The 26,874-nt window shown below is 39.5% G+C and overlaps 1 protein-coding gene across 1 annotated transcript in view; it reads left to right on the top strand.

Annotated features, from left to right (window-relative positions):
• Positions 1-26,874, top strand: part of grm5b (glutamate receptor, metabotropic 5b) — a 488,213-nt gene that overhangs the window by 153,417 nt on the left and 307,922 nt on the right. Inside the window, exon 2 of the mRNA XM_048598053.1 lies at positions 5,602-5,851. Within this exon, the coding sequence (XP_048454010.1) occupies positions 5,602-5,851 (250 nt within the window). The remainder of the gene's footprint in view (positions 1-5,601; positions 5,852-26,874) is intronic.

The raw sequence follows: 26,874 nt of genomic DNA, 5'->3' as shown, positions 1-26,874 counted from the left end.
TACTGGGAATGGAGGGTTTGAGATAAAAAAATAGGCTGGACACGTTGGGACGTTTTCATTGGAGCATAGGAGGTTGAGGGGTGACCTTATAGAGGTTTATAAAATCACGGCGGGCATAGATAAGGTGACTAGCAAAGGTCTTTTCCCTAAGGTGGGCCAGTTCAAAACTATGGGGCATATATTTAAGGGGAGAGGAAAAAGATTTAAAAAGGACATGAGGGTCAACAATTTTTACACAGACAATGGTTAGTGTGTGGAATGAATATGAAAGGTTTGAAGGGATATGGCCAAAATTAGGCAGGTGGGACTAGTTTAGTTTGGGAACATGGTTGGCATGGACTAGTTGTTTCAAAGGGCCTGCTTCCATGCTGTATGACTCTATGATAATGTTCATCCACTCTCACTCAATGGCTCAGGTCTTTGTGTAGAATGTCAAAAAATCCCTGAAAATTGCAAGTCCTTCCCACGATGCCTCTTTTCTAGTAATTGCAGGGGCTGGTTTGGGGATAGATCATGCTTCAATCATTTCAGTTTGTGGAGACAGCTGGTCATTTACCAGGTTAGTTATCTCCATTTAAGTCCCATTTAGGTATCTCCACAGTCTGTAACCTTGATTGTACAAAGCAGGTCAGCTCAGAGCATATCTTTTTCAGTGAATATATCTTGGATTACCCAGGTGTCCCTTTGGACAGCTGAGGCACTCCTTTGGCTATATTCTCAGGACATATTGGGAATGTCAGACAGTTACCCTTGATGATGATGTTGGAGTGTCAGGATGGTGTGGTCAGGTCAGATTGTTAAAAGCATACATGAATTTACTTAAGCCTTCACAAATCCATTGGATTGTTAAACTGTCAAAAACTGTCAGAGATGTCAAAGTATCTATCATACAAATGTTTCCTCACATAAGAGGTTAGTTGAATAAATTTTAATATATTTAATGTAGTTTTTAATCAATAGATTTTAATTTTAAAATGGTTATGTTGTCATTGTACATGTACCCTAATGTCAGCATGGCTCCTGGGGTTTTCCCATTGTGGTTATTAGGTGAAATTTAATGGAGAAGGGAGGGCAAAATGTGGTGGGCATGCATTGGTATGAATTGTCACTACATTATGAAATAGCTATAAAGGGCCAAAATAGTGGGTAGATGGGTATAGATTGATATAGGAGCTGATAGCCAGGCTGATTGACATTGATTTATGAAAGGCTGTGATGGATGAATGGATGAGCAGAAGAGCATGAGATGGCATTGGAGTGGATGGAGAAACATCAGATGGCACCAGAGTATGATTTAATTCGATTTGATTTAAGCTTTATTGTCACATGTACTCAAGCACAGAAGTACAGGAGTACAATGAAAAGAGTACAATGTTGCCACACATCTTATTATGAAGATACCCAGGCACAAAACTTAGTAACAATTAGTAACATTGGAGAGACAAAGTTAAAAGTAAAGCATTACTGTTGTTCTTACTATAAGGAGAAAAATAAAGAAATAAAGTTAATAGTTAACATTACAGTCCTTCCTAATATCATTCAACAGTCTGAAGTACACTGTCTGCAAGGGTGTGGTCTGGTCTCCTCCACTGTGGCCCACTCTCCAGGAAACCTCGGGCTTCCTGCTGTCAACGCCGGAGGTGCCAGGGGATCGACACTTCAGGCCCTCTCTAACCACTTTGGGCTCAGGCCTACAGCCGGTTCCCTACCACCGGACCTCCAGCTGACACCACCCCCTCCCACGGATGCTGCCACCGCCTCTTTCTCCAGAAGGTAAGTAAAAAAAGGAAGCAAAGAGAAGAGAGAAAAGGAAGAATACGGATGGTCTTACCGTGCTAGTTCCGCCATCTTGAATAGCTGTCTCGTTCTCTCCTCCATGCTGCCAGGACCCACTCTTCTCTCCTCTGTGGTCTTATATGAATGGGTAGATGAATATCAGATGGTATGGATAGGGTGTCAGGAGTATAGAGGGGAGAGGTATGTGAGAGGTCAAGGCTGGAGAGATGTTATTTTGTTTTTAATTAAGTAAACTTACATTCAGTGTTGGTGCCTTGAGGCAGGCAATTCATCCAGCCCACATTCACATTTATGAGCCTCCATTCTCATTCTAGGGTCACCTGACTCACTACCCCAAGAACCCTGACAACCCAGAAGGAAAATTCAACCCACTGGGCCAGCTTTTCCTGGGTCAAGTTTGCAGAGCCAGGGAATGATCTGTCTCTGTGCCCTCTACTCAGGAATTCCCTTACTCCGTGAAGCAGAGATAAGATTTTCTGTTAAAAAAGGTAGTAGCAATCTGCTTTTTATTGTAAGACCAGATATGTAAAATTGTTCATGATACATTGGATCAAATGTTGTTTTATGGTAAGAGAAGCATTGTGCTAATAAAGGACCACTGCATTATTTTGTCATGGAGGCACAGATGTGTTTAACCATCCCTGACTCGAGAACCTAATTTCTGTTGCAATTGGAGTTTGAGGATTGTTAGATTATAAATTCTCAGCACCGTTTCACATGTATAAAATTCTTTATTTTGATCAATGCTTTTGATATGTTGAAATGTAATCCCTAAGATATGATCTGTCATTTTATAAAGATGTGTATAGTTAAGATTTCACTGATTGCAGAGACAAAAGGGAAAAGATTGAATTTGTTTTGTAGAGTGTCATTGTGTAAATATTCTTTCTGCTATTCCAGTCATATCACTCTTCACAGAGAGAAAAAAAATATCAGGCAGTATTGTTAATTTTGGATAATTATAGGGTAACATGTGTTTAGGATAGTTATTCTTTATTATATCCTAAAACTCTTTAATTTCATGAAATGGAAATGAAGTGTTAAATGTATAAGTACTTAGAACAGCAAATGTGCTGCTTTAGTTAGATCCATTTGGATGTTTTTCCAGAATTCATTTTTCTTTTATACTTCATTATTCACTAAACAAGGAGAACAAAAATATTGCATTTGTTTAACACTATCTATGATGTCAAATGTCTCAAAACACTTTACAACCGAGTAAATACTCCTTGAAAAAATACTTTTTGAAGTGTAGTCACTGTTGTGTTGGACATGAGAGTTAATTTTTGTCAATCACAGAGAAGATAGAAGAGGAAATTAAAAATGACTATGCACTGTGTAATACCAAATCAAGCCGAGAGCAAGAGTGAAATGTTTCTTGGGAATATACTTAGCTTTCTGAGGCTATGAAGAACTTATAAGTTTTTGTTTAAGAACCAGTATTGATTATATTATTTTCTTCAAAAAGTGAAACTGTAATTTGATCAAAGAAAGGGTACGTATTTGAGATCAACAATGACAGTATAATGAGTTTAATTTACAAAGGAATTTACAATGAAAAAGTAACATCAAGTGATGAAAACAGAGACTTTTTGGGTGCAGAAAGCTTAGGTAAAGAGATGGATTTTAAGACGGACTTAAATAATGAAAAAGAAATGGATAAGCAGAATGTTTCAGGGAGAGAATTCCAGAGAGTGGTAGTCATATTGCTGAAGGTTTGGTCACAAGCTGAAGTGAAGTGTACAGATGCATAAATGGTCAGAGTTAGGAGATAAAATATTTGACAGGGGAATGTTGGGCTGGAATGATATAACAATTAAATAGTAGGATTAAGTTATCAAAATATTTAAAGATAAAGATAAGTATACCTGTTATTGGGTTAGGGTGAGGGTTAGCTTCTGATTGGGTAGAATGCTCTCACCAATCCTCCTTTTGATTGATGAAAAGATATCTAGCCAATTTGCATGTGAACCTCCTCAGTATATCAATAGAAAAGGACATTACCACTGTGCTACAAGAACCCTAAGCCACCCTGATTCTACTCTTCTTTTAACAAGCCTCCTTTCAATGCCGCATCTACTACCCTGTTTAATTAACATTGTATAGGATTAAGTACTCATGAGTACCTACAAGAAGACTACTTGTCTTACAACAAGATGTAGCTTGTTGCATGATTGCGTTAGGTACAAGATAGATTGACTCATTACACACAATCACAAAGACTGCCAAGATCCAAACATGACACATCTGACCCCATCCAGATCAAGACTGGGCTGCCCCAATTCTTTGTGCAGAACAGTTTGACATCATCAAATTGGGAGGAGCCTAATGCAAACTCCAACATTAACTTTTTAAGACCCGCTACCCTTTGTATATTAGGGACTTTAAAATTGAAGCATTGAGGAAGGAAGCCTCAGGAAGAATGGGCCAACTGAATCCATTTGGGAAAAGTTCAGAGATTTGAATATTTGCACTTTATGGAAAATAGAGTACAGGAAGTTTCTTCAAATATCATGCTTCTAAAATGTACTGACACTTTAGTTCAACTATATTTAATACTCGAAGTTCCACAGTAAAACCTGTGTTAACATTTGCTAGGGTTTGGTTTTCAGCTTTGTAAATGCATGAAATTAAGACCATGGTGCAAACATTAGTTTTGCCCCATAAATATAGAATTTAACAAAAGTTAAAACACTGAGGGAGGCCATTTAACCTTTGAGGTCTATGCCAGCTCTGTACCAAAAGCGGTTTAGCTGGTACCATCCCATCACTGTAAGCCTCAGCCTTCTATTTTTCTACTTAAGGTGTTTATCCAATATCTTTTTAAAGCCATGATTAAAGCCATAATTGAATCTCCCCCCCCAACCATTTCCTTTCCAGGTATTGCATTTCAGATCCCAACCATTTGTCATGTAAATGTTTTGACTTCTTGTTACCTTTGGTTCCTTTATAAATCACTTTAATCCTGTGTCCTCTGATTCTCAACCCTTCAGTTAGTGGGAATACTTTTCTCTATGTATGTTTCCTTGATTCCTCACAATTTTGAAAACATTAATCAAATCTCCACCAGCGCTTTGAATTTTTATGGACGAGGTAGTTCCTTTAGCCTACTGCCATAAATCTGGAGGAAGAATCACAATAACCCCTGTTGGAATGATGTATACAGTTAAAAATGGCCTTTTGCGCAATTTCTCTGGAGGTTCCACAGACCATCTGCTGAGATTAAGGCAGTAACTCTGGAAAACCTTGTATAAATTCAAGTCTTAGTGTGTTTTTAGAATTGCAAATGAGGTATCACACCCACTTTTCAGCACTCCTGTAATTGTCATGCATTTTCTGGCTTCTCTAAAACTTATAGATTTGTATTGTATTCCAATGGCCAATATCCTTCCACTTACATTTGTGATATTTGCACCCTGTATTAAAGCTGGCCTTGCAGCATTCCTGTAACTAATGCGACAATTTGTGTTGTGAATATAAATGTAGATTAGAATATTCTATTCACAGAATAATTATGCGGATGTTTTGATGCAGATAAAGTCACATAATAATAAGATCTTTGTTTAAGCAAACTCATTCAAATTGTTATTTCAAATAATTGTAAATATTTGTGCCTTCTTACATTCATGTAGTTATGCAAGTTGAATTTTGATGTGAACAGAATAAATGATTGTTTCTGCATTACTGGTGACAGGACCAATAACTGTAGTCAGTTAAATAATCTTACTAAAATAGCATGAGCTCATATATATAAAACTGAGATTAATCATTGATGCACAATGACGTCCAATGTTTGTCTTGTAGGTAATTATGGAGAAAGTGGCATGGAAGCTTTTAAAGAGATGGCAGCTAAAGAGGGAATCTGCATTGCTAACTCCTACAAAATCTACAGCAATGCTGGGGAGCAGAACTTTGATAAGCTTTTGAGGAAGCTACGCAGTCAACTCCCAAAGGCCCGAGTTGTAGCTTGCTTTTGTGAGGGCATGACTATAAGAGGGCTGTTGATGTCCATGAGGCGACTTGGATCATTGGGAGAGTTCCAGCTGATTGGCAGGTAAGTGAAAACTTCAGGCTTTACTGAACGTATACTTACATATTGCTGTGCTTCAAGTCCAAATCGATGGGCTTTCAAAGTTTGTAAAAATAATGATGATAGAAGTGCAACAGCTCAACTCAGCCCACTCTCAAAACTTTGGATTAAACAATCAGCTTTAACTTAAGTAAATGCCTTGTCCATAGTGGGTTAATAAATTCAAGACTTCTCTCAAAAGAAGCATACTGCTATTTTTCTGCTTTGAGATACAAAGTGTAGTCCATCAGTTGTTCTCTATAGTTGTCACTATGATTTTCTGCATTATGCAACACCATTATTTATATTTTACCACTCGTGGATATGAATTGACCTTAAGGAAAAATGAAAGGTGGTTAGGTCTTACTGTCATTAAATATTGCCATACAGGATAGATAGGACAAAAAGGTGAGATTTGTCAACATTTTTGAGGTCCGTACAAGAACAGTAGGTCAATAAAAATGAATGATTTTATATCCCAAGTTCTATATTTAAGATATCTAGATCAGTCTAGAACTTGTGCAAGTACTCTCCCAATCTACTGTGATAATTGAAGTGGAAAATTGATAAAATCCCCAGACAGTTAGCATAAGTAGCTGCAAGTAGCTAATAATGCAATTTCTCCACGGAATTTTCCAACCTTTTAGGAAAGCTTTGGTAGGAGTTCAAAAGGAAAGGATGATAATTCTTTAACTTTTGATGTGACAGAAGTGGGAAAATTTTATTTTCCACCAGATCAATATGTTTGTAGGAAGGAATTAAAAAGAAAGTTGATTCTGCTTTATGGAAAAATTGTGAGAAACATCTGATTGGAGGACATTGGGAGTTGAAAGGGGTATGCAGAGATTTCCAAAACCTCAGCAAATGGGGAAACTGAGGAATTGTGGCTGGAGGGTAAAAGAAGATTGGAGAATGGAGTGGCTGTGCAGAGTTGGGGACTAGGTTCTCTGCGGACGCACTGGCCAGGCTGGTTTCATTTCAAACATTAAATGCTAGAAAGAAACTATCAGTAGAAATACTCAACTGAAGGTGACCCATAACTTATCAGATAAATTTGATAACATTTGAAAAATTATGTGATCCAATCTCATGTAATCTGATATCATGACGTCTAATACATAGAGTCATAGAGTTCTACAGCATGGAAACAGACCCTTCGGTCCAACTTGTCCATGCTGACCTGATATCCTAAATTAATCTAGTCCTATTTGCCCGCATTTGGCCCATATCAGTCTAAACCCTTCTTATTCATATACCCATCCAAATGCCTTTTAAATGTTGGAATCGTACCAGCCTCTACCCACTTTCCTGGCAGCTCATTCCATACACAAACCACCCTCTGTGTGAAAAAGTTGCACCTTAGATTCCTTTTATATCTTTCGCCTCTCATCTTGAACCAGTTCTCTCTAGTTTTGGAATCCTCCACCCCAGTGAAAAATCCTTGTCTGTTTACCCTATCCATGCCCCTCATGATTCTATAAACCTCTGTGAGGCCACCCCTCAGCCTCCAACCCATCGGGGAAAATATCCCCGGCCTATTCAGCCTCTCCCTATAGCTCAAACCTTTCAACCCTGGCAACATCTTTGTTAATGTTTTCTGAATCCTTTTAAGTTTCACAACATTCTTCCTATAGGAGGGAGACCAGAATTGCATGTGATACTCCAAAAGTGCCCTAACCAATGTCCTGTACAGCAGCAACATGACCTCCCAACTCCTATACTCGAAGCACTGACCAATAAAGGGAAGCATACCAAATGCCCTCCTCACTATCCTATCTACGTGCGACTCCACTTTCAGGGAACTATGAACCTGCACTTCAAGGTTTCTTTGTTCAGCAATGCTCCCCAGGACCTTACCATTAAGTGTGTAATTCCTGCCCTGATTTGCCATGCCACAGCCTCAGGAGATATAATGTCATATAGTTAAGTATTCAATTTTCACCTTTTTATATTATTTTCTTATTTTCCTTTTTGTCTGTTGCCTTTTCTCAATCCACTCTTTGGGAAGATACTTCTGCTGTTCTTTGGAGCAGAAGGCAAGGTGGACAGAGGAACTTAATTAGACAAGATGCTAGAAATCAGATTCCCATTGATGGGATGAGAGTTTGCACTTTAGTTCTCTGAATTTTAAAAGCAGGCTGAGTTTCCCAGCAGCAAGCATCAAGAAGTCCATTTCAATCCATTTGCATGACATGCATGTTCATTCAAAGGCCAGCTCAGTAGAATTAATCTGCGCTTCACAATTTAATTCTATTCGACTGAGCAATACATACCTTCACTACATATCAGTGAGATCCACCAGGCAAGGTGATCGTCTTTTTGGACTTTTGAGTGAGTAGACACACTTATGTCCTTTTGGGGAGCATCTGTTTATCTCTTATAGAGATTGAAGGTGAGGAAAAATATGAAATAACTATTTGCCAGCAGTCAGTACAAGTAGTGGCAGAATTGAGAATATTGGTGTAACTGTTGATAAGGTAGTAAAACTTAAAATTGTGGTAGTACTGAAGGTGGAAGAGTGTTGATAGAAGTATTGAAGGCTGAAGGTTGAGGGAAGTCAGAAGTTGTGTGACAAGTAATTTTCAATTTACCTTATTTATTAACTTGCGCTCGGATTTGGAGAACAGCTAACGTATTACCCATATTCAAAAGGGAAGGATGAGTTGAGAAGTGATAGATTGATTCTAATGTCAGTTGTGAATGTGCTCTAAGAATCAAAAATTGAAGTGAGCTTAGTGAATATTTAGATATTTTTGATGTATTTAAAGAAAGTCAACAGGGTCTTTTATAGAAAGAAAGAACTGTGGTTGCTGTTAATCAGAAACAAAAACAGAATTTGCTGGAAAAGCTCAGCAGGTCTAGCAGCATCTGTGATGAGGAATCAGAATTAATGTTTCGGGTCCAGTGAGGAAGGTTCACTCGACCCGACATCAACTCTGATATTCCTTCACAGATGCTGCCAGACCTGCTGAACTTTTTCAGCAAAATCTGTTTTTGTTTATGGTCTTTTGCAAACAAGTTGTGCTTCACAAATATATCAAAGCTGTTTCAAAATTGAATTAGAGAAATAAATGAATGAAATAGGTATAGCGGTTTTATGTTTTCAAAGACATTTCGTAACACGTCTCTCAGGAGGCTGGTTACAAGAATTCAGATGTACAGAATAACAGGAAATGTAACAACATGGATGGTAAAATGATCAATTGGCAGAAAATAGAGGATTAGGATAGTTCACAATAGAAAATGCTGGAGACATGTAATGCATCAAGCAGAATTGTGGAGAGACTAATAGAGTTAATATTTAGGTTAGACAACTTTCTACCCATTCAACTGCTGAAATAGTATTGAATACTGTAGCTATGTTAATATTTCTACAAGAGCATAAGAAATAGGAAGAGGGGTAAACCAGACGATTGGCTAGCCTACTCCACCATTCACTCCACAATCGCGGTTGATCTTGGGCTTCAGCTACTTTTGCCTGGTTCCTCTGACAAACTGTTTACCAGGCTTCAGATGTATTCAATGATGGAGCATCTGCATCTTTTGAGTTGAGAATTCCATAAATCACAACCTTTGATTGGAGTAATTTATTTTCATCTTAGTCCTAAATGTTTGGGTCCTTATGATAGTTTCCCTGCATTTTACAATCTCCAACTGCTGGGAACAATCTATTAGCATAACCTTATCAAGCCCCTTTCAAAGTCTTGTAAGTTTCAATGAGATCACCTTTCAATTTTTTTAAACTTCAGAGAAAAAAGGCCCAAATTGTCCAACAACTCATCATGGGAAATCCCCTCATACCTTCTCAAGCGTGGAGACCAAAACCACACACAATACTCTGGATGCAGTCTCCACTACTGTTAGTTCACTAAATAGTGAAATGACTAATTATCACTCATTTTAATGGTTTTGTAGGGGTAATTAATTTATACAACTCGTAAGCAACAGAAAGCAATGTACAAGCAATAAAATCTATGTAGTTTGACATATTCATATGCTCATAATATAGAAACAGATGAAGATTATGTTATTTGCAAAGGAAAATAGGACTTAAAAACAGGAGTAGATCATTCATGCATTCCAGCCTGTTACACCATTCCTCAAGATCTGGCTAATCTAATGTGCTCTTAACTTCACATTCCAGTGTGCCCATCACAACTCTTGACTCATTCGTCTACCAAAAAGCAAAATCAAAATTAATTAATTTATTGACCCAGCTTTCACTATTTCCTAGGGTAGAAAATTCCACAGATAAATGACCCCTGAGAGAGAAAATTGCTGCTCATCTTAGTGTTAAAGGCAAGGCCTTTTATTCTTAAACTGAATCCACAAGTTCTCATCTCTCCTGAAAAGAGAAATATCGTCTCAGAATCTACCCTTCTCTGTCCCCCTTGAGGTCTTCTATATTTCAATAAGGCCACCTCTCATTTTTTGAACTCCAATGGGTAAATGCCCAGCGTGTTCATTATGTTTTTGTAAGAAAAATCCACCATCTGAGGAATGAGTTGAGTGAACTTTCTCTGAAATGTTTCTAAAGCAATTATGTCATTTTTGCAATAAAATAAACAAAATTGCACAGAGTACTGCAGGTGCAATTTCATACATTCCTTCTGTGGAAAATCAGACAGCTACTGAACATTTTTTAAAGAGGCCAGAAGTCTCAATGTGGAGATGTCAGCTAATATCTGTAATGCCAATGACTGGCTCCATTGGATAGTGTTAGGCAGATAATCCTCAAGGTCAATCAGACAACTTGCCACAATAACACATTACAAATCACACATGACGTTTTGAAAAGGAGGCAATAATATTTCATTTTTGAAGTCAGCTAAATCATAATTTGCCAATTGTGTCACTGTGTCAGCTGCGCTAACAGCAGTAGTTGAAATGCTGTTTCACAAGTAAACCAAGCATTTGATTTAAATAGGTCGCACACCTTTTTTAAGAGACCTGGTTAGAATAATAACAATAACTTACATCTATATACCATATTTATTCCATTAAAAACACTCCATTTGCTTCACAGAAGCATTATCAGACAAATTTTGACATTTGCAACAACGAAAACAGTTCAAAAGTTGACACCAAGCCACATAATAACAAAATAACACATTTAATTTACATACATGAATATTCTTTTTATTTTTGAATTTTAATTCATTTATAGGATGCAGATGTTGCTGACTAGACCTGCATTTATTGCCCATTTTGAATTGACCTTGAAAAGGAGATAATAAGCTATATTTTTGAGCTATTGCAGTCCTTGGTGTGTAGGGCCACTCACAGTGCCATTAGGGAGGATGTACTTGGAATTTGACCTAGTTACAATGAATGAATGGCATTATAATTCCAAATCATGATGATGTGTAACTTGGAGGCAAGCTTGTAGGTGGCCGTGGTCCCATGTACCTGTTGCCGTTGTCATTTTATGTAGTAGCGGTCATGGACTTGGAAGGTACTGTCTCAGGCCACTTGTTGCTTCTTGTGGCTGGTACACACTGCTGCCATTTTGCATTTAGGTGAAGGAAATAAACACTGAAGGTGATGGATTGGGTGCCAATCAAGCAGGCTGGTTTGTCTGATGGTGTCAAGCTTCTTTAGTACTCTTGGAGCTGCAACCATCTAGGCAAGTGAAGAATATTTTGCCCTACTCTTGATTTATCATTCTAGATGGTGGACAGGTGCTGGGAAGACAGTGGTAAGTTGCTTACTATAACGTTCCAGCCTTTGACCTGCTCTTGTAGCTACAGTATGACTTGTCCAGTTCAGTTTATAGTTAGTAACCAGGATATTGATAATGGACAATTCAGCAGTTGTAAAGTCATTGAATGTCGAGCTAATGATTAAGTTTTCTCTTGTTGGAGGTAGTCATTACCTGCTACTATATGACAAAGTTGTTGTTGCTACTTGTCAGCCAAAACGCGAATGTTGTCTTGGTCCTGTTGTATATTGATACAAACTGTTTCAATATCTGGGAAGTTGCAAATGGTACTGAACATTGTGCAGTCATCAGCAAACATTCCCCACTTCTGACCTTATTGTGAAGTGAAGGTCAATGATGAAATGCTTGGGGATGTTTGAGCCCAGGATTCTACACTGTGAGGAATTGCTCAATAATGTCCGGAGGTGATTGACCTTGAACAAAAACAAGCAGGTATTATTCTAACAAGTGGTGAGTTTTCCCTTTTGATTCCCATTGACTCCAGTTTTACTAGGTCTCCTTGCTGCCACACTCAGTCGAATGCTGGCTTGATATCAAAGGCAGTTAGTCTCATCTCACCTCAAGAGTTCAGCTCTTTTGCCAATGTTGGACCGAGGCCGTAATGAGGTCAAGAGCTAAGTTGCTCTGGCAGAACACAAACTGAGCATCAATGAGCAGGATATTCCTCTTCAAATGTTGTTTGATAGCTTCAATGTCCCCTTTCATCACTTTGTCTTTTCCATAAAACAGCATTAAATGAGTAGTTTTTTCAACGTGTTTTCAATGCAACATTCAGTTGTTTTATGACTGCAGTATAAAGAAACACATGTCATAACTGATTAACACAGTGTGGAGCTGAAGGAACACAGCAGGCCAGGCAGCATCAGAAGAGCAGGAAAGCTGCTGTTTTGGGTCGGGACCCTTCTTCAGAAATGGGGGAAACTGATAACAATACTTTTTTTTGAACTCACTAAGTTTTCATGACATTTAAGATCAAAACTGAACAGAAAAACTGCTGTCTTTCTCAGAAAAAAAATCTCAGCTTCTGGTGGTAATTGATGAACATCTCCCAATAGACCTCCATTACAGTTTGTTTTAGGGCTCTGAAATGCTCACAGATATGTTATCTTAACAGTGGTGTTCTGTTTCCAAGCATCCATTGTGGAATTTGTAAGAAGCAGGTAATATATTATATTGAAAAATATTTTAGCAGAACTATTATCCATAAACATGAATATGAATGACCTAAAATTATTTTGCAAAAGTAATGATGGTTGTAAGTGTAACACTACTACTAGATAAATTATAACATCAATTAGTTTTTCAGCTATCAACATTTTAATTGTATTCACTAAAAGTGGAGATCACCTGGAGTTCGATACTAATTTTCTTCTTCAATGTTCTTACCACATTTGAATTTAAATTTAAATTTTTTTTTGTCACATGTATTTTACAGTAAGAGATACAACTAAATACAGTGAGAAGCTTTCATTTGTCGCCATGATACGGTATCATTTTGATAGTTTAAGAATAAGAAAAGAAATGAAAAGATAAAACTTAAAGAGAGGTCCAACTAGGTTCGAGTTTTAAGCTGGCTCAGAATTACTACCGCCTTGCTGCCAAATATGCTGGTAACAAATGTGGAAGTTGCCTATCCTCAGGCACCATCTTTTGCCGCTGGGCCGATTCATCACCGCCAGCACCTCATCGCCACCCATGCTGGACCAACTAACATCAGAGTTGCATCTCTTGCCGATGGGCCCACCTCATTGATGTCGCTGTGATGCCTTTCTACTACCATTTTGCAGCCACCAGCGCCAGACCCAACTGACAATGAAGTCACTGATCCTCAGGTGCTATCTTTTACCGACATTGCCTCTGCCGGTGCAGCTGCTGCTGATTCCAGGCCTCTTACTCACCCTGGAAAAGTAAGTAAGGACTCACACTCCACCATGCTGGGCTCACCTTCCCCACCCTGGGCTCGCTGTCTCCCACACTGGTCTCACTCTCCTCCGTCATGGGTCCGTGCTGGGATAAGTCGCCACTGCTGATGCCGTCCAAACTCTTCACAGTGAGTAACTAAAGTGAAAGGTAAGTAAAAGAGGAAAATAAAAAAAACAAAAAGAAGAGCAGATGGAGCAGACGAGCTCTCAGCTCAGGAGCCCCACTCTGCCACTGCCTTGACATAATAAATTGTCATTGTAGATTTACTGTAGCTGACGGCAAGACATCAATCCAACTGCTGACTGATAATTTTCTTCTTAGGCATTACACAACTGAGTGTGCAAGACACAAATATAACACAATAACAGTTGACTGAATGTTGTGAAAATACACCTTCATCCCTGTTGGTAAGAGATGAGCTACACAGAGCAAAAACAAAATCCAATCCGAATGTTTTTTGCATGATACTTGCTATGTTGCTGAGTGAGATGTGATTGTACAAGTGCGATTTTCTCTCATTGTTTTATGTACCTTCTCCCTGCTTTGCTCCCTATAAAACAGACTCAGTAAGGCAGACGTTCAATTGCTGGCACACCATATCTCATCTGGTAAGCAGGATACCAGCAGTTAAGAGTCTGCTGGGCTTTCAGAACAGAATTTGTCCATCTGAAGCACCTTTTAGACAAGTCTTCACTTGGACATTCAAAGCATCAACACAAGGTTATTTAACTAATCAGACTGGGCTCCTATGCCTCTTGTATGCTCTGACGTAAAATGTCAAGAAGAAATGGACCAAACATGCATATGAAAATTTTTTCAAAGATTGTAATGCATGCTAATATGTGGGGAAGTGCTTTGGACTTCATTCATAAGTAGCCAAAACTTATTTTTAAGATTAAGTCACCTTGTTCTGGAGTCCCTTACTAAAGGAAAACATATTTCTATATCTAATTTATTGTGTAACATTATCATTTTAAACAACTGGGTTAAAATCACCCCTCAGTCTTTAAAACTCATGGAAATACAAACCGTGTTTATGCAAACTTTAACTCTTCAAGTTATGTTATTGTGATGAATCTCTGTTGTACCTTCTCCAAGGCCAATATATTTTGCCTGAGATTCAATGAACAAACAGAACGTAGTGCTCTTAATGGGGTATGATGAAAGCTTTATATTACTGAAGCATTGGACAAGGTATAAATCAGGGTCTGATGTCATGCACCTTGTTCTTGCTTGGGGCGTCCGATTAAAATCAAAATTTAAATGTCTGGACATGTTATTTAAGGAAAGATATTATTTCTTGGAGACAATTCAGAGAAGGTTCTCTAGGATGATCCCCAGTGTGAAGGGATTGTCTTATGAGCAAAGATTAAATAGGTTGCGACTGTACTCATTGGAATTTAGAAGAATGAGAGATGACCTAATTGAAACACATAGAATTCTTAAAGAATAAAGACAGAAACTGCTGGAGAAAGTTAACTGCTCTGACAGCATCTGTGGACAGAAAGCAGAGTCAATGTTTCAGGTCCAGCAATCCTTCATCAGGAATAGTATTTAGGTGGTATATATGATATATATTATGTATGCTGACGATGGTGATGGTGTGTTGGGGAGGTGCCAGGGTAAAGGAGTGAGAGGATAGGTGCAGTCAGAGCCCAGAGGCAGATAAAGACAGTTAGGGGTGGGTAATGGAATGTCAAGCAAGGAGAAGAGCTGAAAACTGGGAATATAAATAGGTGAAAATGAGTTTGTGCCTCTGAAAGCAGCCAATGTGATGACAAGGTTTGGATGTGGGGTTGGACGTGGAAGTAGGTGTTCAGGGCCTAAAATTATTCACCTTGATATTGAATCCTGAAGGCTGCAGGCTACCCAAGTGGAACATGAGATGCTGTTCTTACAACTTATGTTGAGCCTTGCTGGAGCAGGTCTGAGGCAGAAATGTTGACCAGGGAACATAGTAAAGTGTTGAAGTGGCAGGCAACTGGAACCTTGGGGTAATTTTTGCAGACAGAACATAGGTGTTTTACAAAGCCTCCATTTCATCTCCTCATGGGAGAGTTTAGGACTGGAGAGCATAGTATCTGAATAAAGGGGTACCAATTTAAGACTGAGATGAGGCAAAATTTCTTCTGTCAGACGGTTGTGTGTCTTTGGAACTCCTTGTCACAGAGAGCTGTGGGAGCATCTTTGTTATATTTAAGGCTGAAATGGATAGAGTGTTGATTAGTAGGGGAATCAAGGGTTAAGCAGAAAAGGCAGGCAAGTGGACATGGGGAAATTTGGATCAGCCGTGAAATTACTGAATTGTGGAGTAGGCTCAAAGGACTGAACAACTCACCCCTGTTCCTATTTCTTATGGTTTTATGGTCTTATGTTCATAAAAATAGCTATATAAGTGAGGAATTGGTGAGTAGCGGGCACTTGTAAACCTAAACAGGAGTGGACCCAATGCCTTTAAAAATAGCAGAGAATAAAGTTTGCAGCAGCAAAGGAATTCTGTCAACTAGTTACTTCAAAGTTGATTGCCTGACAGGTTGGAAAGAAGATGGCATTCCATCATCTTAGAATATCAATTCCTTTAAAGTGTTCTTAAATATTTGGGAAATGTTAACTCTTGCCGGTAACGTCTGGCAGAATTCATTGTTCTGTTGCCAGGGAGATTCTAGGAGAGGTCCATTTTAACAATTAGGCTTCATTAATGCGGATGCAGTCAATGACCCACCTGTAATGGGAAGTTCAGTACATTTGAGCTGGTGATAATGGAGGTGTGGCAGTTTTGATGTTACTTTACAGACAGGCAAAAACAAACATGCTGATAGGGACACGGCAATTGTTTTTGAATATAACTTGCAAATTGTTAAATCCTGTTCACTATGTATATTAAAAAAAAAGTCAGGCTATGTGAAATTATCTTGATGTACTTTATTGCTAAAAACCATGTGGTGCTGTTGCTGTAACATTGTTCTTCCTTGAGAAATGTTACATCGTGTTTGTGAGCTGTGAGAATCAGAGCTCAGTTCAGCAAAAGTCTTCAGTACTTGTAGAATCCCTACAACACAGAAAGAGGCCATTTGGCCCATTGAGTCCACAGCAACCCGCTGAACATCCCGCCCAGAGCCAAACCCCCACCCTATCCCCAATAACTCTGCATTTTACCATGGATAATCAACCTAGCCTGCACATCGCTGGACACTACAGGACAACTTAGTGCAGCCAATTCACTGAACCTGCACATGCTTGGACTGTGTGAGGAAACCGAAGCACCCAATGGAAACCCACACAGTCATGAAGAGAACATGCAGACTCCACACAGGCAGTCATCCAAGGTTGGAATCAAACCTATGGCCCTAATGCTGTGAGGCAACAGTGCTAGCCACTGGCATCCATGCCACATTGAAAATCAAGTTGAAGAAGAGGAAGCTGAGTTCATTTCTGAATCTGCGGAAGTCAAACTCATACAACTGCTGTTGTAGGTTAGCAATGGACTAAAAATGAACTCATGGTTTAATTCAATATTGTTCATTGTCACAACAGTATCACATTTCTAGTGCCAACAATCTGTTGAAATCTTTCTATATTTAAATTCCGGTCTGCGAGTAAATGGCAAATTTAGGAGTATTCTTTTTATTCTGTTGTTTTGAATGCAGATGGTTGAACGAAATATAACTGCATGTTTTTTGTCATCTAAAATTTAACCTTGTTTTCCAGGCTCAGGTGAGCAATTGTTTACTTGTTATCAACCTTTTATTGGATGGAATTTCTATGCTTGGTAAAGTTAATTTTGGTCACTCGAGCACTTGAAGATTTTAGTAAAGCTGTAGTAATGTTAACTTTGAGTGATTATGTGAAATGGGCAGTAGAGGTTCAGCCATCCATTATACATCTCTCCTGAATTTCATTAGTTTTAATGGAATTGAAACTCAGGGGAGTTGTATAATGGGTGGCTGTATTACCACCATCTGCTTGCTACCACTCGAAACCAAAATATCCTCAATTTGTCGAATTTAATATGCAGCACCCCCGATTACTTTTCTGTTAATATTTAAAGGAGTAAACAGTTTAAATCCAGTCTTGAAAATATATTTCTTTATGAAATGCATTCTTTTCCATTTATTGATTTCTTGCACATTGCAGAGATAGGATTACCTTTACTACCATAGGCTTGACTGCTGTGAATTTTAGTCAAGTGGCTTTCATTATTCCCAAAAGACTTTGGTTGACATGTTCTCATGAGGTTCAAAGTCACAAGAGGAAATTTAGGGGATGTAGTTGGGTAATGGTAATGTCACTGAAGTAGTAATCTAAAGGTGGAGTCTAATATCTGGAGATATGAATCCTAATCCTACCATGAAATTCAAATTCAAATTCAATAAAAAATGCTAGAATTGAATGATAACTTTGTGGATAATTTTCTGAGTCTATCATTGATTATTGTAGAAACCCCTTTAGAGACAAAAAAAACTGCAGATGCTGGAATCCAAGGTAGACAAACAGGAGGCTGGAAGAACGCAGCAAGCCAGGCAGCATCTGGAGGAAAGGGGCAGGCAATGTTTCAGGCATTACCCTTCTTCAGATGCTGCCTGGCCTGTTGTGTTCTTCCAGCCTCCTGATTGTAAAAACCCAACTGGTTCACAATCCACTGTCCTCACCTGGTCTGATCCATATGTGACTCCAGACCCATAGCAGCCAGGGGTGGACAACATATGCTAACCTTGCCAGTGACTCCTACATTCGATGAAAGAATAAATATTTTAATAAATGTTTTAAAGCTAGAAGTAACTTGAACTTATTTTATACCTTATATGGTTTACTTGCAGGCTTTCTAAGCATACTTAAACACCACATTAACAGAAGATATATGCATTTGTGGGCTGCAAAATTGTGCTCTTATCTGCTGTGCATATTTTAATGATGGGGGCGCTGACTTTTTCGAGTGTCCTGCTATCCATTCCCATAGTGACTCTTATAATACATGAGACAAGGTGGGAATGAAAAGGGTCACTCATCTACGCAAACTCTGTATGTATTAGGGTCAATCCCCACGACCATGATGTCTCCTCCCTTTCCTTCCACACTGCCTGCCCTACAAAACTCAGCTTCCTCTCCCCCTCTCTGGATTTCAAGATTCCTCTCACCTGAAAACGTCTGAACTTATCTCTTGGGCACTGATTCTGTTTGGGTTCCTTTCTACAGTTCAGCTGCTCTAGCTACTCAGTTTTGACATTGCCAAGATTGCAGGAGTTGCTGAGTGTGGGACGTCTTCCCACTGAAAGGCAGCACATTATCTCTGTGGCCAGCACTGCTGCCTCACTGTGCCAGGGACCTGAGTTTGATTCTAGCCTCAGACTGTGTGGAGTTTGTGCATTCTTCACATGTCAATGTGGGTTTCCTCTGAGTGCTCTTGCTTTCTCCCACAGTCTAAAGATGTGCACATTAGGTGGAATGGTTATGTTAAATTGCCCCTACTGTCCAGGGACGTGCAGACTAGGTGGATTAACGTGGGAAATCCAGGGTTACAGGGGTAGATCTGGGAGGGGTGGGTCTGGGTGGAATGCTTTTCGTAGGATCGGTGTGGACTTGATGGACTGAATGGCCTGCTTCTGCACTCTTAAGAATTCTATGATTCCACATTCCACTGTTAACAAAGTTAGCCCACCTGCAGTGTGTTATGACTGCAGGGCAGGCTTTTTCAGAAGATGTCAGCTCTGGCTGGCTTTCATTCTGGTGGCATGACATTGAGAGTGCTTCTCCCTCCCAACCCCAGCAGCCTAACCTTGGAAAATGCAGCTCCTGATGTAGCCTACACTATACCCCACCTTGGTGAGACTGTTAGCAGAGGCTTTGGGAACAAGCATAGGAATTATGCAGCTTAGACAGATTGCAAAGTCAATCAGTATTTAATGCTAACGCGATGCTGGTGCTGTTAGTTTTGAACTCATCGCTCTGGTGAACATACCCTGTCAAAGAGTATCTGAACAAGAGGAATCATTGTTGAAGGGGTCTTGAATAACTTGAAGTTTTGCTGTTGATTAATTTTCTCTGATTCAGTTTGAGATTTTACAAGCATTTGCTGGTTTGAAGAGTATTTAGAGTTCATGAATTTGACAAGCTGGTGTGTTGCACGTGAAGAACGCTTCAGTATGACTTTAAGGGTTCTGGGTAGACCACTTAATCTCAGTTATGGCTGTAATAGTTACCAGCCCACTTGGGCTGAGAGGAAGAATGAATTAAGGTAGCAAAGAAGAGATTAAGCTACTCACAGAGGGACAAGGATGAGGAGAACCCTCAACTGAAGGCCTTATCCAACTGGGGTATTCAGAGATATTTCTCATACTTCAACCAAATGCAGAAGAGGATGCGTGCTGTTCTATTTTACTGAATACAGTGCTTAAAGAAGTTTACTGCTGATGGTCACTAGGCCTGCAATCTCAGAACGGGGCAACGACAGCATTGCCAGTAGTTGTAATAGTGATAATGGCCCTCAAATTCTTCGCATTGGGATTATTCCAGGCTGCAGCATGCAAGATATGCGACGTCTTCCGTTCTGTCATTTGTGCCCTCTGATCAGAGAGAAGCAATTGGGTTAAGCCTCTGGTTTTGTCAGGTCAGCAGGCACCGCTACCAGCAACTGTACATGTGCAGATTTGTAGGTGCTGCATCAAAATGCAGAGCTGTATGACAACCACTCAGAGCTGCCACTAGCATGAAACCGGAGTCCACAAATCATGACTGTCGATGGGTGCTATCCTGGCAGCATTTATTAAGCCTTCATTCTGCAATAGTCTGCTGTTCCCTCAGATTTGAGCCACCATATCAACCAGAAAGTGACTGCAGGATGTAAAGGCGTTCTAAACTTCACCTATTTTACAATTCTGATCTACCCCTCAACTACGTGGTCAGAATGTGTGCATGGTACATCATTGAGTACAGCGTTGGAGTAGTCAACAAAATGGACCAGACTGGCAGATATCTGTAGTTTATCTCGAAGGCTATGACCCAGTTTTTGCTGATCTCTTGTATGTTCTACAAACTGGTTAATTCAAGGATGCACTCCTTGCCATGAAGATATAGCAATGAAATCAAAAGCAAGAGGTTGAGGACACAGAAGAGGAGGAGAGGGAAAAATTATGAGAAAAGTCAAAAATAAGGGAGAAGGCAACAAACACATATCCTTTCCAGTTGTGCTCTCTGAGATTAGCTCATTCAGCTTGTTTCAAATTTTGTGAGTGTGCGTTTGGAAGCATAGTCAAAAAAAGTTAAATGTTTTGTTCAAATGGGCATTCATCATTCTCTTCTTACCTTTACAACTTACACCCATTTTCTTCTGCATCTCATTAATTCTTACTCAAAATTATCTCATCCCAATTGACATACATCAGTTGCTATCCCTTCAATCTACGACCTTTCCTTCAAATTCCCCCATAACCTTGTGTCACTTTCCTATGGCAATTCTTCCAGTTATCTATCCCTCAAGATCTTTCAATTCTTTTCCTCTAACTCCCAATTCACTATTGCTTTCCTTTTGTGTCAATAGTGATGACAGTCTCAGCCCCATTTTCTAGAAATCCCGCATTCAGGCTCTCCTTTCTACTTCTCTGTCTTTAAAAGTACCCAAGTGACCTATATTTCAATTATATTTCCTGACCTTCCTCTCTTGCCTCAGTTTCTAAGTCTTACATTATTTCTTTTTGAAGTGCCTTACAATGTCTTCTATGATAGATCCGTTACATAAATAAAAAATAATTGAGTAGAAGGTTATGCATTTAAAATTAAGAGTACTGCAAAGAAGGGAAAATCCAACAGAAAAGTTAAAATTCAAGATGAACTCAGCATAAAAATGAGTTATCACTTTCAGTACCCATTGATACAACTTACATATATTCTTTAATTGATGAAGTATTTAAATACCATGTACTTAGTGATTAACAGTGCTTAATTGCGTGAATGAAACTTATAACAGGGAAGGGGCAAGAATTGCTTATTGTTGCATGGCAAATGGAGGTCACTTGCTGATAGTGTGTATCACAATGAAACAATGAAATTCCTCTGAACTAGTAACATTAATAGAATAAACAATCAAAGGAAGAAAATATGAATGACAAAACAATATTAAGCTCTGAAAAATATACAGCACAAAATCAATATTTCTTTTTAATAATAGGATTGTACACATAGGTTTTTTTTTAATTTTTCTCCATGTCAATCATTTATGGACTAAATAAGAATGCAAATCACTGATTAATATGGTTTGTGTGTGAGATTCGTGTGTAGAATGTATTCCTTATGAAACAGTCTTAAAAACCATATCCTGCATTTTTAACAGACATATCACATGAAGTGTATGTGGTGACATTTTTATTTTGATAATTCAGTACCTTATGTGGATAATAAAAACTGTGTGTACACTCATGACAGATTGTGTGTTCTCTTTAATACTGATGCACCATCCCACAAAGCACTGATTTGTAAACTGCTTATAGATTCTGTTTCTCTGCAGATCAATAAAAAAAGATAAAGCAGCTAGACCAGCGATTACATTGTTGTTGTGATTGAATTTATGGGCTCCAGCAGGAGGAGTTTAACGTCCTGAGAGGAAAGTTGAAGGTTGCCGGTAACGTGTTTAAAATACTAAAGTGTTGGACATGACAGCAGTTAAAGTGAAAACACATATAATAGAGAGAAAATACAAAGGTAAAGCTTGTCTATACAGATAACAACATCAATCTGTTATTTGTTTTCTACAGAATGGCTTAGCATGTTGAACTAAAAATCTTGTCATACCAGTATGACAACCATAATTCAAATGTGACCCAGATGTGTAATGATAAGACCATATCACCCTCAGATATGATGCAAACACATTTTGGAAGAGCAGGAAATGTTGAGGAAATGTTGAGGCTACCAAAAGACTTGGACAGGCTGGGACAGTAGGTAAAGAAGTGGCAGATGGAATACAATGTGGAAAAGTGTGATGTTATGGTACGAAGAATAGAGGCGTAGACTATTTTCTGAATGGGAAAGGATTCAGAAATCTGAAGCACAAAGGAAATTGGGAGTCCTAGTTCAGGATTCTCTTAAGGTTAATGTGTAGGTTCAGTTGGCAGTTAGGAAGGCAAGTGCAATGTTAGCATTCATTTTGAGAGAACTAGAATACAACAGCAGAGATGTACTGCTGATGCTGTATAACGCTCTGGTCAGACCATATTTGGAATAACATAAGCATCTTGGGCCCTGCTTCTGAGGAAGGATGTGCTGGCATTGGAAGAGTCCAGAGGTATTTTACAAGAATGATTCTGGGGATGAAAGGCTTGTCATATGAGGAGCAGTTGAGGACTCTGGGTCAGTACTCGGTGGAGTTTATAAGAATGAGAGGTGATCCTTTTGAAACTTATAGAATACTGACAGGCCTGGATAGAGTGGATGTGGGGAAGATATTTCCACTTGTAAGAGAGACTAGGACCCAAAGCCACAGTTTCAGAGTGAAGGGACAACCATTTAGAACTGAGATGAGGAGGAATTTCTTCAGCCAGAGGGTGGTTAATTTGTGGAACCCATTGCCAGAGGGGCTAGTGAGGCCAAGTCTTTGGATGTATTTAAGACAGAGATAAATGGGTTTTTGATTGGTATGCGAATCAAGGATTATGGGAAGAAGGCAGGAGAATGATTGAATGACTGAATGGCAGAGGAGACTCAATGAGCCGAATAGCCTAATTCTTCTCCTATTTCTTATGGGTCTTATGGTCTTATATAGGAGCATAATTAGGCCATTAAGCCCATCAAGTCTGCTCTACCAGTCTATCATGGCTAGTGTAGGTAGGGACACTACCACTGTGCCAGAGGTGCCATCACTACAAACTCTGCTTAATGACCCCACCAGAAGGTCTTATAGGTTATTGCAGGTGGACCACATTTACTCTCTGAAGTAGCAGAGAAGATGGGGTGGCACAGTGACTCAAAGGTTAGGTCTACTGCCTCACAGAACCAGAGACATGAGTTGGATTCCAGCCTTGGATGACTGTGTGGAGTTTGCACATTCTTCCCGAATCTGCGTGGGTTTCCTCTGGGTGCTCAAGTTTCCTTCCACAGTCCAAAGATGTGCAGGTTAGGTGGATTGGCCATGCTAAATTGCCCGTAGTGTTCAAGGATGTGTAGGTTAGGTGGGTTAGCCATAGGAAATGTGGGGTTACAGGGTTGGGTAGGGTGGTGTAGGTCTGGATAGGATGCTTTCCGGATGATCGGTGTGGATTCGATAGGCTGAATGGCCTGCTTCCGCACTCGTAGGGATTCTGTGATTCATTGCATGATTACATACTTATAGGCAGCTCACCATTGGAGGGTTGGATATCAGGTGGACCTGGTTTTGTAGAAAGCCAGCCTGCATCTTTTAAAGAGGAGTCTTCAAGCCAGTTTGCAGTTGAGCATGTAACTAGCTTGCTGAGATACCCATGGCTGAATTTGGAGTCTTGATGGTCAAATTCCTTTGAAGAGACGTGTGGACTTTTATATAGCCTTGATAAATTGCTGGTCCATCATCTCCAGTGTGGCTTATTGTCATCAGAATTGTTCGTCGAGAGAAAGCTGAAGGCTCAACCTCATGTCCAAGTTAAGAGATTGACTCCACAGTTGAGTTCACAGGTCTATTGCATTGTTCGTAATAAGGAACAGACTTATTGGGATAAGCAGCGACTCAGTGTAATAGACATCACAATGTACGATTGTTACGACATTTGAGCAAAGGGCAATGGGTATGGAGTAGGGACCCCATTAGAAATGTTTCTCCCACTTATGTTTCAGTAAACCAGTCATACAGCTGAAGGCGTTACATTGAGGAAGCACAAAACCTTAAGTCATGAAGGCACCATCCACTAATGTTTGTTTGGTACAAACCTAATGAGGAAAATGATGAGGTAATGGTTCGCAGACCAAAGCTAAGATAAAAATAAAGGTCAACAGTCCTCAAGCCAATTACCTAATGTTCTTCCAAATCCAATGAGAATTTTTTCTGGAAGAATTGTGAAACCTCCACAAATTAAGGCAGTCTGAAGTCAGAGACTTATGGGAAGACTGATTACTGGCAATAAACAAGTGTTAACTATGGGGAAATATCTTGAGGGAAATGTTGAATAAAATAATTGTTCTGAAGAGGTTAATGTTCGAGACTGTAATAAGTGTCCACCAAATTTGATGATGTTATACAGTCTTTGGTAGATAATCAGGATTAGCTGAAGATTTCAATGGGGTCAAATATGTTAACTCTGCATCCTGATGGTCTTATTAGTAATGTCAATATAACTTAACTCATACTACCATGATCATACGATAAACTACACCTTGTTGTTAAGGGAAGTGTCTCGTCTTGTTAAGACTCACCAGGCAGTCTAGAAAACCAGCCAAGGCACCTAACCATTGAATTGGCATGTGGACATTGCTTTCAGCTTCTGGATGGTTTCACAATGCATGGACCTTGGAGGTCTGCACAGCAGAAAAAGAAAATTGAAGGACCATTGCACCCAACAGCTCAGTGCGTATACCCACCTGCAATCTACTTGTGCAATCTCATCAAGGTCTCCATCTGAGACTTGCAGCATCAGAACTCTTCTATTATCTTGCCCTCAATTTATCTTGTCCTCCAGTGATCTGGTAAACAACTCATCCATCCTCTGGTTTGTCTGCAGTCCATTCATTCCCGAAAGATACACTACATGTTAATTCTAACTTGGCTCTAGTTTGTAAGGTACATATAGCGTCAGTATTTGAGCTGGTTGCTTGGGGTGTCAGAACCACTGAGAGGGTCTTTTTCATTACTGCTATGTTGTTGCTGTCTCTATTCCTCATTGAATTTCTGTAGATGGCCAGCTGATAGTACTTGAATGTGTGACAACAAGAAATCAGAAGAAGATTGGTGGGACAGAAAGGGATTAGTGTGGGAAACAAGAGGTCTATAGTAACATTATCAGCAACTGGTTTACCAATACCAGATAGCACAAGGAGGGTGTGCTGGGAGTTGAGAAGGACATGAGGCAGGAGCATACTATAAACTCTATCTTTTAAGTAACATTGCATGTCACCAGCCCCATCACAGCTGTCACTACGATGCCGTGAGGCATCTTCTCTGTAGGGCTCAAAAGATGGAGACATTCTTGTTTCCAGCACGTTACTACACTCCCTTGTATTATGTTTGTCGCCTCGTCCTGTAAAAGAGAGCACTGGATGTCAGTGAGTTTGTGTGATATGCTGAAAAATAGATGTTATGTGGCAGCAGTCAAAGGTGAATGGGAGGATGAAAATGAGGTGAATTATCGTGATATTTGGCATGAGTCCATTTCAGAAAGTGCTAATCGGTGAGTGACAGAAATGTGATGTATTTTGCAGCATGAAAGGCTGAGGGTGTACTGGGTAGGAGATATCAGAAGATGCATTTTTGACCTCAGCTATCAGAGTACAGTTGAGGTGATTTCTTGTGAGCTGACTGGTCATTGGGTCCTGTCCCCAGTGTGGCTTCCTTACCACCTTTCCCATTCCCTTTCCAGGGTTGTCTTGGACTCTGGGAGGCAAAATGATACCACTTCCACCTCTAATGTCTCCAGTACTACATCCATCACCTTAGAAACCTCGATGTGGAGGTACCGGTGTTGGACTGGGGTGGATAAGGTCAGAAATCACATGACACCAGGTCATAGTCCAACAAGTTTATCTGAAAACACAAGTTTTTGAAACATAAGCCCGTTCGCAGGTGAAGTGAGAAAGAAGCACTCAGAACAAAGAATTTATAAATAAAAGATCAAAGGGTTACAAAACTGATGATGATGTATAAAACAAACCTAAGATGCAGTTTAATCTTTAATTAGTAAGAAGGTTTTAATTGATTAATATGTATATGTAAATGCCTGAATTTCTTTCAAGTCACTTCCCTCAGAGATTAAAGGTTTTATCACTGTAAAGAAGAGATGACATTTTAGGTCAGAAAATGTATGTAGGTGTGAGGACTTGTTTAGAATTTGTTTGTATTTTGGTTTGGAGGCAGACTGGTTTTATTTCTACAGTAGGAATTTATAAAATGCCACATGGACTGACTGTCTATAAATTGTGAATTTCTTGAACAAAATAGAAGGAATCTGCAAATACAAATTCACCCCATAGATTTATGTGTGTACGTGTGCGCGAATGTGAGTGTGTACGTGTGTGCGAGTGAGTGTGCGTGCGCGCGTGCGCATGCGCGAGTGTGCGCAAGTGAGTGTGGTGTGTGTGTGAACGTGAGCGTGTGTGTGTGTGTGCGCGCGAGTGTGTGTGTGTGCGAGAGAGAGAGAATGTGGAGTGTGTGTGCGAGAGAGAGAGTGTGGTGTGTGTGTGCGAGAGAGAGAGA

The sequence above is a fragment of the Rhincodon typus genome, chromosome 6, assembly GCF_021869965.1.
Source record: "Rhincodon typus isolate 14 chromosome 6, sRhiTyp1.1, whole genome shotgun sequence".
Classification (NCBI taxonomy): domain Eukaryota; kingdom Metazoa; phylum Chordata; class Chondrichthyes; order Orectolobiformes; family Rhincodontidae; genus Rhincodon; species Rhincodon typus.
Note: the sequence above shows the minus strand (reverse complement) of the source record. Positions and strands in the feature narration are given on the sequence as shown.